At 41.8% G+C, this 15,313-nt stretch overlaps 1 protein-coding gene across 1 annotated transcript; it reads left to right on the forward strand.

The window, feature by feature from the left end:
• Positions 1-373: 373 nt before the first annotated feature.
• On the forward strand, positions 374-941 carry LOC112652755 (ubiquitin-60S ribosomal protein L40-like). Its single transcript, XM_035715429.1, has one exon. It carries the CDS (start codon positions 389-391, stop codon positions 845-847), a length of 459 nt encoding a protein of 152 aa, XP_035571322.1. The 5' UTR covers positions 374-388; the 3' UTR covers positions 848-941.
• The last annotated feature ends 14,372 nt before the right edge of the window (positions 942-15,313 follow it).

Raw genomic sequence — 15,313 nt, forward strand, 5'->3', positions numbered from 1 at the left:
TAGGAGCAGGCCCAGGCTGAGAGGAGATTGAAACCAGAGGCTTCAGCAGGGCAACGCCAAGAAAACAGTTGCACGTAAACTCAGGCTCCCTGGAGGCCACGGCAGATGGGCCAATGAACGGCCATTTCTACCATCGTCCGCCATGTCTGTGTCCTGCACTCTAGCGGCAGCCTCACTGACGAAACACCTGCCATGTCCCAGGCATGATGCTTTGTGTGCGTGGGCTCATTTCAGCTTCACAGGACAGACAAAGCTGATGTGGGACAACAGGCCGGAGACTGGCCCAAGCACCCAGGGCTTGCAAAGGACAGAGCCAGGATTCCAACCCTAGAATTTAATCACCTGGTCAATCACCTTCTTCTAGGACAGATTTGACCTGGCTTTAAAGATGCACATCGAACGAGGTGGGCGAGCGGTTTGGTGGCGGCGGCCTTGCGAGTTCGCTCCAGCAGACGCAGAGATGCAGATCTTTGTGAAGACCCTGACGGGCAAAACTATCACCCTTGAGGTCGAGCCCAGTGACACCATTGAAAATGTCAAAGCCAAAATCCAAGACAAGGAGGGCATCCCGCCTGACCAGCAGCGTCTGATTTTTGCGGGCAAACAGCTAGAAGATGGCCGAACTCTGTCAGACTACAATATCCAGAAAGAGTCCACCTTGCACTTGGTGCTTCGCCTGCGAGGTGGCATCATTGAGCCTTCACTCCGCCAGCTGGCCCAGAAATACAACTGCGACAAGATGATCTGCCGCAAGTGTTATGCTCGCCTGCACCCCCGTGCTGTCAACTGCCGCAAGAAGAAGTGCGGCCACACCAACAACCTGCGCCCCAAAAAGAAGGTCAAATAAGGCCCCTCCACCAGCTCTTCCTTTGCCCGCAGGGCGGCCTCCTGCCCGAGCCTCAATAGGTCCTGGGGCCTCAATAAAGTTTCCCTTTCATTGACTGGAAAAAATAAAAAAATAAAAAAAAAAAATAAAGATGCACATCAAGCCACAGTGGACACTGGGGAAGTTCAGCCCTCCTCCTTTGACCTCGTGGAGATGGGGGAGGCAGACTCAAACTCATGGTTGGTGTGGCGCCAACGCACTCTTTGGGAGCCAAAAGCTCTGCAGAACCAGAAGAGGCCCAGCGAGGTCGGTGCTGATCATGGAGCCTGTTTCCTTCACCTTCTACCTTGCCCTTCCTGCCCAGGTGTGGGCCCTCCCTTCCACAGGGCCAGGTCCAAGCTCTGGGAAGCAGGGAAATGGGACACAGACAGGTATTTGTGCTCCTGGGTTGTCCTCCGTGTGTGGGATTGCACTGGGAGAGAAGGGGAGCGGGAAGGCATTCCTCACGCAGTAAACAACCCAGGCCAATTTGCACCCGGCCGCTGAGCTGTAATCTTTTCATTATGCCTTGCGTATTTAGAACCAGGGGTTCTATTGCTCTGGTACAAACCAGATTGCAATCAGCCTGCCGAAGGATTTTCTTTAAACATGAGTCTTTATGGGAGAAAAATTAGTCAGCCACATTAAATGCCCCTTTAAAAAGCAAGCTGCACCCCCCCACCCCCTTCTGTTTAGCTGGAAGTCAGTGTGCAAGCTTGGTCCGAAGCAAAGGGGACTTGCTTCCTTTAAACTGCAGTGGTCCCCCCTTCATCTGCAGGGATGCATTCCAAGACCCCCCCAGGGGAGCCTGAAATCGCAGACAGTCCCGAACCTTCTGTGTTTTTTCCTATACATACGAACTTATGATAAAGTTTGATTTATAAACAAGGCACACTAAGAGATTAACCACTAATGAAATAGGACAATTAGAGCAATATACTCTAACAAAAGTTACGTGAATGTGGTGTCTCTCTCTCTCTCTGAAAATGTCTTGTTTGTGCCCTACTCTCCCTTCTTCTTTGGTGATGGGAGATGAGAAAATGCCTCCGTGAGGAGGTGCAGTGAGGAGATTGACGTAGGCGTGGTGATGTAGCGATAGGCTCCTATTGACCTGACCATAGGTCAGAGGGAGGATCATCTGCTTCCAGACCACAGCTGACTGTGTGAGGCTGAAACTACAGATAGAAGGGGAACCACTGTACCCTCCCCAGGTGTTCTTCAGTTGGGATGGAGCAGTCTCAACTCGTTCTAGATGCTTTGCCTAGTGGGTGCCAGCCTGCTTGAGCTGCTCCCAAAGATGCTAATGTTTCATTTGAAATAGGAATCTGAAATATGCTCCCATATTTCCTTTGCATGTCCTGAGGGCCTCTTGTGCTTTTTTCTTGATTCTTTTCAGTGAATAAAAGTAACTGAGTAGTGTGGTGCCTGGGTGGCTCAGTCGGTTAAGCATCCAACTCTTGATTTCAACTCACATCATGACCCCAGGGTCATGAGATCAAGCCCCATGTTGTACTTGGTGCTCAGTGTGGAGTCTACCCGAGATTCTTTCTCCCTCTGCCCCTCCCCCAGCTCTCTCTCTCTCAAATAAATAAATACAATGGTTGTTTTTTTTTTTTTTTTAAAGTAACTAAGTAGCATAGATCCCTGACCCTATTCCAGTCTGCAATCCTTTGCTATAAATATGCTTGCCCATGTCCAGGCCCATTTGTTTTAAGGAAAAAAAAATGGAACAGGAAGGGGATACCTCCTTTCTCTGTTTCCTCAGTTTGGGGGCAGCCTACATGGGGTGGTAAGTTAGGATGGAAGAAGTTTAGTTATGAAGAGGCCGGACACATGTACCATGACGGAAGCAGGTTCCACTTCTATTTCACTGTGAGAGGAGCAATTGAAAGGAAAGAACCCAACCACTGTGGGTAGAGTCCCTACTGGACTGGGTAGTGCAGATCCTGGGGTCTTACCAGAACAAGCCGTGCCCACTGAAATAACAGTAATGTTGCCACATTGTCTCCATTGGAAGAGGCATCTGGAATTTTGAACTGGATTGGAAAAATCCTGGGCTCTCTGGGGTCTTTCTTAAGGTCGAAGAAATGCTTCTCTGAAATGGGAGGGTCCTTGAGAATCCTTATATTATCCTCAGAAAGGCCCCAAGGGAGGCTCCTGCTGAGCCTGCCCTGGCCCTCTGTTGGGCTAGGACTGTGCTAAGCCCAGCCATGAACATTGAGATCCTTTCTGTGGTTCTTTCAGAGCCTGTTTTGGGGAGAAGCAAGTCAAAGAGTGCATTTCTGCTGCTATTCTTGCTCCTTTCCCCAGCCAACCCTCAGTCACTAGCATTTCTCAAACCATAGTTTAGCTGTGAATACCCGAGATTTTCTTCCTGTGTTGACCACAGTCGCCCTGGTGGTCATGCCACTTTCTGGCATAGCCAGGCAGAGAGCCAGCCGCCTCAGAGAGGAAGGGAGAGGAAAGATGCCTTCCCTTCAGGTCCCAGAGGGACTGTGGGTCCCAACCGCCTGGACACACAGGGTAGAATCAAGCGGAACAAATTATAGGGAGTAATTTAGGGATGGGGGGTAGGAATGTGCCTTCATCCAGGCCAATGTTTTCAAAGGTCTCCATTTTGTGAAGGTGTTGTATCTAAGACTTGGCTTTCTCTTTGTGAATGAACCCATTTGTGAAAAATTCTAAAAAAGAGGCAGAAGCAGGGGAGGAGGGAGGAGAAGAAGGAGGAGGAGGAGAGGGAAGAGGAGAGAAAGACAGACAAAATGAGTCTATTAAAGGTACCCTACAATTTCAGAGCTTTAATCTCCCCTTGAGTATTCTTTTATAGTTTTTAGCAACATTTTGGTCCCCCACATATTTTCTTCAGAACAGCAAAATGGCAGTCAGGAATCTCTTCAGTCCTCTCAGAGACTTGCAGTGGAGGCAAAGAAATCAAGTTCAGCTACTGGGGAATATTTACTGAGCATGGAATCAACTTGGTGCTGGGAACTCACAAAGGCCTTCTGCTTCGGTTCAGAAACTAAAACTTCCATGTTTGAAACATTAGACACGATTTTAAGTCCATATATTGGTGAGGTTGGTGGATACAAAATAGAAGAGGGAATTTAAAGTTAACAAAAGACAACTGTGAGGTGAGGCTTGAGAGAAGAGGGAAGGTAGGCAGAGGATTGGGAGAAATACCGTGTGAAGTCGAAGATTTTGAGTGAAGACAATGTACCTTATTTATCAGCACCTCCTTGCTTTTGAATCTCCCTCCCCCCAGACACATACACATACACAGACACAGACATACACCCCTTTCCAACATTCTTCCTTTGGTCCTTCTTTTACTGAAATCTTACTCATCCTTCACAGCCTATCTTACCCTCTATCTTCTTTACATAGACTTTTTCAGCATCACCAGCCATCACTGGTTCCCCTTTCTGGAAACTCATCTTCCACCTACTGGCTAATATCACCCGCTAAATTACTCAGTTTCTATTTATTTCAAGTGTGTGTTTTGTTGGTCTTGATAAATGGTAAGGTCTTCGAGGACCAGAGTAATGTCTTCCAGTAGGATCAGACATAGGAGGAAACAGTGTGTCCACATCGCAAACAATGGTTAGATGGATGGACGGTTCAGAACTTTTGTTTCTCTGGGAACGTTACAATGCCCAGCATCCCCATCTGGACAAGCTTTCCACTTCTTGGCCATGTCATCGGCACCACCACACAGCCTGCCTCAGACTTCTTAATAGCTCTTCAGTTTCTTTTTCCAACCCAGGGGTGAGAGCACACTGGTTCCCTGTAAAATGTTCGAGAAGAAGAGTTGCATTGTTCTTAAAAGACAGGGAAGAGCAATTGCCTACTTTTTGTACTTTATACATAAATATTTGTTTAAGCTGTGATAAAAAAGCCAAACTTGGAGACTGCCACTCCACATTCACTTTGGAAAGGAGGGCAGGTCGGATGGTGATCTTTTTCAGCTAATACTGTAGTGTCAGTTGCCATTTCCAGAATAGCCAACCTTAGTTAATCAGTATGCGAGTAATCCAAGACTTTGCTCTGGCTCAGATCCCTCCTGACCTCTTTTTAGAATTTTGAATTTCTAAGATTTCTTCCCCAGGGCATGAAGGATAGGGAAGAAGAACAAGGAAGACAATTAACAAAGGCAATGTTGTTAGTGGTCACAGGAGCCCTGCTTGGAGACTGGCCGGAGAGAGGGCTGAAGGCTGAGGCTCAAAACAAAAGTTTGAGGTTTTGGATCACCCCAAGACTTAGGTGATATGTGCCAGCCATGTCCTTATTGCCCTGGAAATGTACAAAATGGTAGTCTCAAGGCAAAGCAGGCCATGGGCAGTATTTGGAATGTGCTATTACAGTTTTGCCTTCTGTTTTAATTTTATTCCAAGATGTGATCATTAATGCTATCAATGAATGAGTATGGATTAAGTGCCAGACCCTTCATGTACAAGATGATCTCATCAGTAAAACAATGCTTCATGGTGAAAATGATCGTCTAATTTATACAGATCAGGAAATTGAGGCTCAAAGGAGTTAATTACGTAAACTTCATCTGTTCAACAAATATTGATTGTGTATCTTTCATGTGCCAGGACTTAGAAACTAAAAAGTGGCAGAACCAGGACCCAGGGGTGAGTATAGCTGGATTCCAAGCCTGTGTTCTGTCCATGGAATTGTGTTGCTTCCCTTAGGAAGGAATGTCTCCAAAGGGCCCTTGCTTTCACCCTCATTTTTAAAATATTCCCTTTGCATTCTGGAAGCTCTTTGGGCACAAAATGAGAACTATTAACCATGTTCACCAAATGGTAGTGATGATATTGGGATATGTCTGTTTTATTTGTTGGTGTTTTTTAAAAGGAGAGGTAGACAAGGACAATTTTGGGACTTAATTTTGTGCTTCTTAATTTAGGAGTAGAATAGGGAAAGAATATGAGAGCCAGTAGCTCCTAAAAGCAGTATTTTGGCTGTAGGAGCTTCTGTAATCTAATTAACTAAGTGGAAGGAATCAGGGATGGCTTTTTAAAAAAGGGACTCAGATTAACACTTAAGTTACATTCCACTCCTCATCCTTTAGGCTCTGACTCAGAGATTCTATGCTGTTCTCCAAGGCACACACCTATGGTCAACGTGGCCTCCCCCACCCAGTCTTCCTGAGGAAGCCTCCTCCTCTATGTCCGCCTCCTCCATCCACATAGCCACCCACAATCCAGATCACAATTTTCTCTTGCCTACATTTCTTCAGCTAATTGATCCCCAAAACTCTGGTCCTATTTTCCTTAAATCCATTTCCCACACAGCTGCCAGGGTGACTTTTCTGGTATGGAAATATTTAATGTGTAAATTTGATCCTGTTTCTTCTTATTGCTCTTAGGATAAAGTCCAAACATTTTAGCAGGGCAAATAAGCTCCCCCATGACCTAGTCCAGCATGATTCAATGTGACGTGAGCCACATACAGAATTTAAAATGTTCTAGTACTCATATTTAAAAAGTAAAAAGAAATAAGTAAAAGCAACTTTAATATATTTTATTTAGCTGAACATATCCAAAATATTATCATTTTGATATGCAGTCAATATTTTTAAAATATTGAGATATTTTGCTGTCTTTTTCTCTTATGCTTTATATGCAAAATCGGGACAGTGGATTTTTATCAGAAATACTTACCGGGATTCAGATTTCATAAAACTTACCCTTTAAGGAGTAAATTCACCTACCCAAATTGTCCTAAACATACTTAAAATTTTTTTAGTAACTAAATTGGGTGTTGGTCTAAATTAAAATTAATTAAACACATTACAAAATTTTTTTAAGGTTTTATTTATTCATGGGAGACACAGAGAGAGGCAGAGACACAGGCAGAGGGAGAAGCAGGCTCCATGCAGGGAGCCCAATGTGGGACTAGACCCCGGGACCCCAGGATCATGCCAGAGCTGGAGGCAGATGCTTAACCACTGAGCAACCCAGGGATCCCAACACATTTAAAATTTAAACTTAAAATCCAATTATTCTGTCACATTAAGGCCACGTGAAGCACTTCATAGCCTAGTGGGTACCATATTGAACAGCACAGCTCTAAGCCCTGGTTCAGTCTCTCCCTAAGACCTGGAGGACATTATGCTAAGTGAGATAAGTCAGACAGAGAAAGAATTATTGTATGATCTCACTTCTATGTGGAATTTTAAAAAGTCAAACTTGTAAAAACAAAGAGCCAAATGCAGGTTACCAGAGGCTGGGGAGTAGGGGAATAGGAGAAATGTTAAGAGCACAACCCCGGGATCCCTGGGTGGCGCAGCGGTTTAGCGCTTGCCTTTGGCCCAGGGCACGATCCTGGAGACCCAGGATCGAATCCCACATCGGGCTCCCGGCGCATGGAGCCTGCTTCTCCCTCTGCCTGTGTCTCTGCCTCTCTCTCTCTCTCTGTGTGACTATCATAAATAAATAAATAAATAAAAATTAAAAAAAAAAAAAAGAGCACAACCCCAAGACTAGTAGACAAATAGGTGTTGGAGATCTAAGGCGCACTATGGTGATTACAGACACCATATTGGATTATAATCCTCAAACTTGCTAGGAGACTGTATCTTAATTATCCTACCACAAAAATAAATGATAATTATGCCACATGATGGGGGTGTTACCTATCACTACAATGACATTCCTATTATAACATAAAAAAGATATATCAACATATTGTGCACCTTAAATTTACACAATATGGTATGTCAAACACGTGTCAATTAATAAAGAATAATAGTAGCCAACACTGGTATATATCAGGCACTGCCCCAAGGGTTTCCATATATTAACTGCTTTTAATTGAATTATCAAGGGACAATAATCCTGTGAAGTAGATACTATTATATCTCTATCTTATAGAAGACAAAATTGAGGCACAGAGAAGTTGAGTAATTTGCCCAAGTTCACACAGCTAGAAAGTAGCAGAACTGAAGCTTGAACTGGGAGTCATGCCCTAGAACTTTTGCTCTTAACCACAACAATCTTGACTGCCTCAAATTCCAGTAGCTCTAAGAAGCTTCCTCTGACCTCAAGGCTGTCACATCTGTTTTCCCCTCATGCTTTGGTGATTCTGCAGTCAAGGCTTAGGGATGCACACTGGCTCCTTCAGACTGGGAGGGTGCCATTTCCCACACTGCAGCAGTATTTTTCTGGTACTTATCTATGTGGATTGTGGCAGTCAGTGTACTACTAAGACAAATGTCCGCGTTCATAACATAGTCCAAAGCAGAAAATATTTAACCAGATGTGCTTATCAAGGCTCTTGTCCCCTCTTCGGAAATGTCCAAGCTGCTTTTAAGCTGATACTGTCCCCTTGTCCTGACCAAAGCATTTGATGAACCCTCTGGATTACATAACTTGATGTGAACTCTCTGCCCCTGGCCATAGGAGACAATGGTTCTTAGAGCACTGACATGAACATTTCCTGTCCTTCCCAGCTAATGAAGAACAGCCTTTCCAGGAAATGTGTGCTTTGTGAAGTCTGACATTAAGAGTGCACGAAGACAGCCTGAGAATGGGGTACAGTTAAATATGATTAAAAGTAGAAGATTAAAAACATTACAAAAATATTGCAGCAGGAAATGGAAAAGAATGAGAATTATGAGCAAGGCAGCTCTTACCACCCTTTGACCTCAAGAAGAAGTTACCTAGTTATAGGAGAAGGTAAAGGGGTGCTGTTACCATAAATCACTATTAAAATTCACATTAACAAAATTACATTTAAGAAATTAGATGAGAAGAGGGAAAGCTAATTGGATTCTGGTTTAGTCAAACTAATCAGTATTCTTTTCACAGGGAGAAGATAGGATTTATACAGAGGTGCCGTTGACATATTAATGGCCACTGTGAGTAGCACCAAATGGTTTGGTGTAACTGCTAGATATGCTTCAGCTCCTTAATTTAAGCTCATAGACATGAACTTAGAAAGATTATCTTCTAAGATACTTGGAGCCAGAATGCAGCCTTAACCTAGTGCTAGGTTCTAAGCAAAAGGTTTGAACATCTGTGGGCCTCAAAACCATGGGTGGATAGCCTATGACAGAAATCCAGTGACAGTATGTGAGAGAGAAGAGTTTTAGAAAGATAATATGTGGGTGGGGTTGTAAGAAACAGCTTCCAAACTTGGAGAGAAGACCGGATCCTTTCCTTCTCCCCTAACCTGTCTCCAGCCACAGTAGGGTTTCTCCTTTATCCCTCTCCACTATAAACATTGGCATGCTACTTCAGCAAGGTTGCTAATGTCCACTCAGAATGTTTTACCTGGAGACCAGACTTTTGCTTCTAGCTACGATGGAGTAACAAGGACAAGAATTACCCTCCCTCTTGAAACAACCAGGAACCTAAAAAGTATATGAAACAGTGGTATTGAAGGCAGTAATATAGCAAAAAAGGATAGTGATCTCTCTGAAGGCCAGAAGAAGAAGCACCCAAAAGGATATGAAGGGACAATGTTCAGCTCCCACTGTAGGGCCAGAAACAATGCCTATTTTTTACAATATGGACTGAATACCATCATGATTCATGGAGAACTGGATAGGGTACACAGATGGCTCTTGCCTCAGTATTGGGGAATAATTAGTTCTCATTATTGAACACTGGACATATTCTCCATTTCCACCAAACAAATCTTAAAACATATCCAAAAACATTGAGCTCTTTCCAAATAACTTAGCTCTATTCCAAAACAACAGATGTGGCTGCTGTTTTATAGGAATACAAAAATATCCATCATCCAACAAGGTAAAATTCACAGTATGTAGCATCCAATAAAAAAAGTACCCAAAAAAGCAGGGAAATGTAGGGACAAAAAACAATCAATTGCAGCTGACCCAGAATTGACACAGATGTTAGAATCAGCAGCAAAGAACATTAAAACAGTTATAACCGATTCCATATGCTTGAAAAGTTATGTAGAGATTTGGAAGATACAATAAAGATCCAAATTGAACTGCTACAGATGAAAAATACAATGAATTTAACAGCAACAACAATCAGAGCATGATTGAGCTGTGACAACTTCAAGCAGCTAAATAAATGTGTAACTGTTATTCCCAAAAGTGGGATGGGAATAGCAGACAGCCTCTAAGATGGTCCCCCAATGGTTCTTTCCTGTTGGTATTCATGGTCTTCTTTAATTCCTGCCTCTTGAGTGTGGGATTAATTTATTAACTCATTTCTAATGAGTAAAATATGGCATAAGTGACGAAACAGAACTTCCAAAATTAGGTTACAAAAAGATTCTGGTTTCTATCTTGGGTGCTTTCTCTCTCACTCTCTCTTGGATCTCTTTTCTCTGGGGGAATAGATGCCATGTCATGATGCAATCCTGTAGAGAGGTCTATCTGGCAAGGACCCAAGGTTGCCAACAAGCATGTGAATGGGTTTGGAACTGGATCATCTGAGATCTGCCAGTAGCTACGGGCCAAAACCTACACTGCAACCTCATGAGAGCTTCAGAGCTAGAAGTCCAGCTAAGCTGGACTTAGATTTCTGACCCATAGAAAGTGTGGCATAATAAGTGTATATTATCTTCAGCTGCTAAATTTTGGAGTAATTTGTTACACAGCAATAAATAACTAAGTCAGAAAAATATTTGTAGAAATAATGGCCAGAAAGTTTCCAACTTTGATGAAAACAATAAACTCACAAGAAACACAATGAACTCCAAGCGTAAGAACGATGATGAAAATCACAGTTAGACAAATTATAATAAAGTTACTATAAACCAGTGACAATAAGGAAATCGTAAAAGAAATCATTTTAAAAAATACAATAACTGGGATCCCTGGGTGGCGCAGCGGTTTGGCGCCTGCCTTTGGCCCAGGGCGCGATCCTGGAGACCCAGGATCGAAGCCCACATCGGGCTCCCTGCATGGAGCCTGCTTCTCCCTCTGCCTGTGTCGCTGCCTCTCTCTCTCTCTCTCTCTCTCTCTTTCTGTGATTATCATGAATAAATAAATAAATAAAATCTTAAAAAAAAAATACAATAACAAAGCTAAGGATGAGAGCAGATTTCTTGGGAAAAAAATAAGCAAGAAGGAAGATCTCAAATTAATGATCTCTACTTCTACCTTGAGAAGCTGAAAAACAGGAGAGCAAATTAAAATTAAAACCAAAACCAAAATAACCTTGAAAACAAAGCTGGAGAATTATAAACTGATTTCAAGACAAAGCTACAGCAATTAAGACAGTAGGGTGTTGTATAAAGATAGACAAAACAGGTCAGTGGAATAGACTAGAAAATCCAAAATAGATTCTTATGTATATGGACAAGTGATTTTTGACAAAGGTGCAAAGGCAAGTTGCTACAGAAAGGGAACAAATGGTGCTGGAACAATAAAATATTCATATGCAAAAACAAAAAAAAATGAACTAGTATGATCCATATCTCATAAACCACATACCAAAATAACCTCAAAATGGATCAGAGACCTAAATGGTAACACTTCTAGAAGAAAATATAAGAAAAAAAAATTTCATAGCCTTGACTTACGCAAAAATTTCCTAGTTACAACACCAAAATCAGTAATCTATAAAGGAAAAGATTGGACTTCATCACAATTAAGAACTTCTGCTCTTTGAGAGACACTGTTAAGAGGATGAAAAGATAAACCCAGGCTTTGGAAGAAGATATTTACAAGGCACACATCAGACTTGTAACCAGATAAAGAACTCTTAGGATTCAATAATAAAAACACAATTAACTCAACAAAAGTGAGCAAAAGATTTTGGTGACACTTCACCAAAGGAAATACATGTGTGTCACAGAAGAACATGAAGCGATGTTCAATTTCATTCTTCATTAGGGAAATGTAAATTTCCCTAAAACCGATGAGCTAACCACAGCACACTGGTTCAAAAGGAAGAGGTGAAAAAGACTAACTAAACCAAGCATTGACCAGGATGTGAAGAAGCTGAACCTCTCATACACTGCTCTTAGGGATGCAAAATGGTACAGCCACTTAGGTAAATGGTCTGCTGGTTACTCTCTTTTTCTAATGTGTATTTTTTCAATTTATAGAGATATAATTGATGTATACAACATTGTATAAGCTTAAGGTACTGATTTGATACACTTAACAAGTTGACTTGGTACGCTTCTATATTGCAAAATGATTACTGCCCTAGGGTTAGTTAACACAAAATTATCATTTCTTTTTTGTGGTAAGAACATTATTTAAATTCTAGTTGGTTAACATATAGTGTGATATTGGTTATTGGTTTCAGGAGTAGAATTTAGTGATTCATCACTTACATATAGTACCCAGTGCTCATCATGACAAGTGCCCTCCTGATACCCATCATCCATTTAGCCCATCCCCTGCCCACCTCCCCTCCATCAACCCACAGTTTGTTATCTATAGCTAAGGGTCTCTTATGGTTTGTTTCCCTCTCTCTTTTTTCCCCTTCTCCTATCTTTATCTGTTTTGTTCCTTAGATTCCACATGTGAGTGAAATCCTATGGTATTTGTCATTCTCTGACTGACTCATTTCACTTAGCCTAATACCCTCTGGCTCCATCCACATTGCTGCAAATGACAAGATTTCATTCTTTTTGGTGGTTGAGTAATATTCCATTATATATATAAATACATATACCACATCTTCTTTATCCATTCAGCCATAAATGAACATTTAGCATTCTGGCTATTGTTGATAATGCTGCTTTTAAAGCATTAGGGTGCAGATGCCCCTGCAAATCACTATTTTTGCATCCTTTGGGTAAATACCTAATAGTGCAATTACTGGGTCTTCTGTTAGTTCCATTTTTAACTTTTTGAGGAACCTCCATACTGTTTTCCAGGGTGGCTGCATTCCCACCAACAGTGTAAGAGGGTTCCCCTTTCTCACCAACATTTATTATTTCCTCTGTTGTTAATTTTAACATTCTGATAGGTGTGAGGTATTATCTCATCATGGTTTTGATTTGTATTTCCCTAATGAGTGATGTTGAGCACCTTTTCTTGTGTCTGAAGGCCATCTGGTTGTAAGAACAGTTAAGATTTACTCTTTCCACAATTTTCAAGTATCTAATATAGTATCATTAACTATAATCACCATACTATACATTAGATTCCCAGAACATATTCATCTTATAACTGGAAGTTTGTATTTTTGACAAACATCTCCCTATTTTCCTCACCTCTCAGCCTCTGGTAACTACCATTCTACTCTCTGTATCCATGAGTTCAAGATTTTTTAGATTCCACACATAAATAATACCATACAGTATTTATCCTTCTCTGGCATAAGGCCTTTGAGGTCCATCCATGTTGTTACAAATGGCAGGATTTCCCTCTTTCTCATAGTTGAATAATATTCCATTCTGTATTCTACTTCTTTATCCGTCCATCAATGGACACTTAGGTTGTTTCTATATCTAGGCTACTGTGAATAATGCTGCCAAAAACAAGGGAGTGCAGATATATCTTCAAAATTCTTTTCATTTCCTTTCAATATACATCCAGAAGAGAAATTGTTGGTCTTACGGTAGTTCAATTTTTAAAATTTTTTTGGGTCGCCTCTCTGCTATTTTCTATCATGGCTGTATCAGTTTACATTCCCACCAATAGTGCACAAAGGTATTTACCCAAGAGAAACAAAAGCATATGTCCATACAAAACCTCGTATACAAATATCCATAGCAGCTTTATCTGTAATAGGCAAAAGCTAGAAACAATTCAAATGTCTATTAACGGTTGAATGGATAAACAAACTATGGTACATCCATACAGTGAAAAACTATTCAGCTATACAAAGAAATGGATTGTTTGTACTGGCAAAGTATGAATGAATTTCAAAATAGTTTGCTGAGTGAAAGAACCCAGACAAAAAAAAAGTGAGTACCCGGTGTGTGATTCCATTTCTCTGAAATTATAGAAAATGCAAACTAATCTATAAGGATAGAAAGTAGACCAGTAGGGTGGGAGTTGAGGGACAGTAGAAGGGAAAGAGGGAAGGATTAAAAGGGGCACAAGAAAACTTTTGGGTGTGATGGTTTTATGTCCATTATCTTGATTGTGGTGATGGTTCAGTGGGTGTCATTCATATGCCTCAACTTATCAAACTATACACCTTAAACTCATGTAGGTCATTGTGTATCACCTCAATAAAGCTTATAACTCAATGAAGCTGTTAATAAATTTCATAAAATTATACTTCAGTGAAGCTGTTAGTAAAAGAAAAGGAGAGCAAACCCAGATGTAGACAAACCGGTTTCTCTCTGTAAAGAAGTGAGATGCTTATGGTGACTAGCTGACATTGCATCTGAACAGCAATATAAGTTTACTTCAAGTTGTAGTTGTTTCTTTGTGGTCTCAAACCTGTGGGGAAACCAGGAAGGTCAAGGTCATACTGTGCTCATCACTTATGTTACATTTGTGGGGTCCGTAAGGCTTTGCTATCACGTGTCCCAGTACTGCTAGTGTTGGAAGAATCTCTCTATTCTTGGAATCTCTCCATTTCACTACCTTTCTTGACTCTTTGGGCGTGGAAGTTATTAAGGGGAATATTAGTCATTAAAGTCAAGTTTTAGGCCAATTCCTGGGCCATGAACCTTTGCTAGGTACCGCATCTGGTTCTTTTTGTTTCACTCCCTATGAGGTGCAATTTAAAGAAAACAGACAAAAATTCTAATGAGATTCAAGACCATACTGGGTCCACCAGTCTTGGAATGACATTGGATGTGGCACCACTGCAGGTGGCAGCAAGGGGGAGAGATAAATGACACGTTCCCCTGAGATAGAAGCATGTCATGAGAGGAGAAATGCTGCCCAAACCTGGGTCGGCTGGTTCACAGCAGTCAGGTGGGAGAAGGGACCCACCTCAGCAGGGAATGACTCCTCCATGCTAGGCCTCTACTAATACTTCCTTCCTATAGGTATCTATGCATACATCACTATTCCTGAACTCTTTATACCAGGCCCTGGATGAGGCACTTTACAAGATACCCTTCATGTCAACCTTGCCAGCTAGCAGCTTAGTTAGAGGTTGCATTTGGCTTGGTGTGGCTTAGCTTCACAAGCTGCTGCTGCTTCTCCCTCTTATCTGTTCTCCCATCACAAGGAATCCAGTGACAGACAGTCAGGATAGGGGTCCATTCAGGGAGAAATGCTTCTTTAATTTTTTTTAAAGATTTTATTTTTTAAGTAATCTCTACACCCAGTGTGGTACTCAAACTCCCAACTCAGATCAAGAGTCACATGCTCTACTGACTGAGCCAGCCAGGCGCCCAAGGAGCAATGCTTTTTAATCCTACTTTACTCCAACACTCTTGGGTATGTTGTTCATTCTGCAGTGGCTGCTCCATGTCTGAGTTCTGTAACACATTCTGGGTGGGAAGAAGGGGGATGAGAAGAAAAAAGCTAGTGCATGTGGAACCTATCTCCATTGTGACAGCCCCACCCAATGATACCCGCTTATCATT

The sequence above is a fragment of the Canis lupus genome, chromosome 4, assembly GCF_003254725.2.
Source record: "Canis lupus dingo isolate Sandy chromosome 4, ASM325472v2, whole genome shotgun sequence".
Taxonomy (NCBI): Eukaryota; Metazoa; Chordata; class Mammalia; order Carnivora; family Canidae; genus Canis; species Canis lupus.

Bases quoted from the DNA above. Each gene is read 5' to 3' on its own strand.
- LOC112652755 (XM_035715429.1), top strand. From the start codon at position 389: ATGCACATCGAACGAGGTGGGCGAGCGGTTTGGTGGCGGCGGCCTTGC.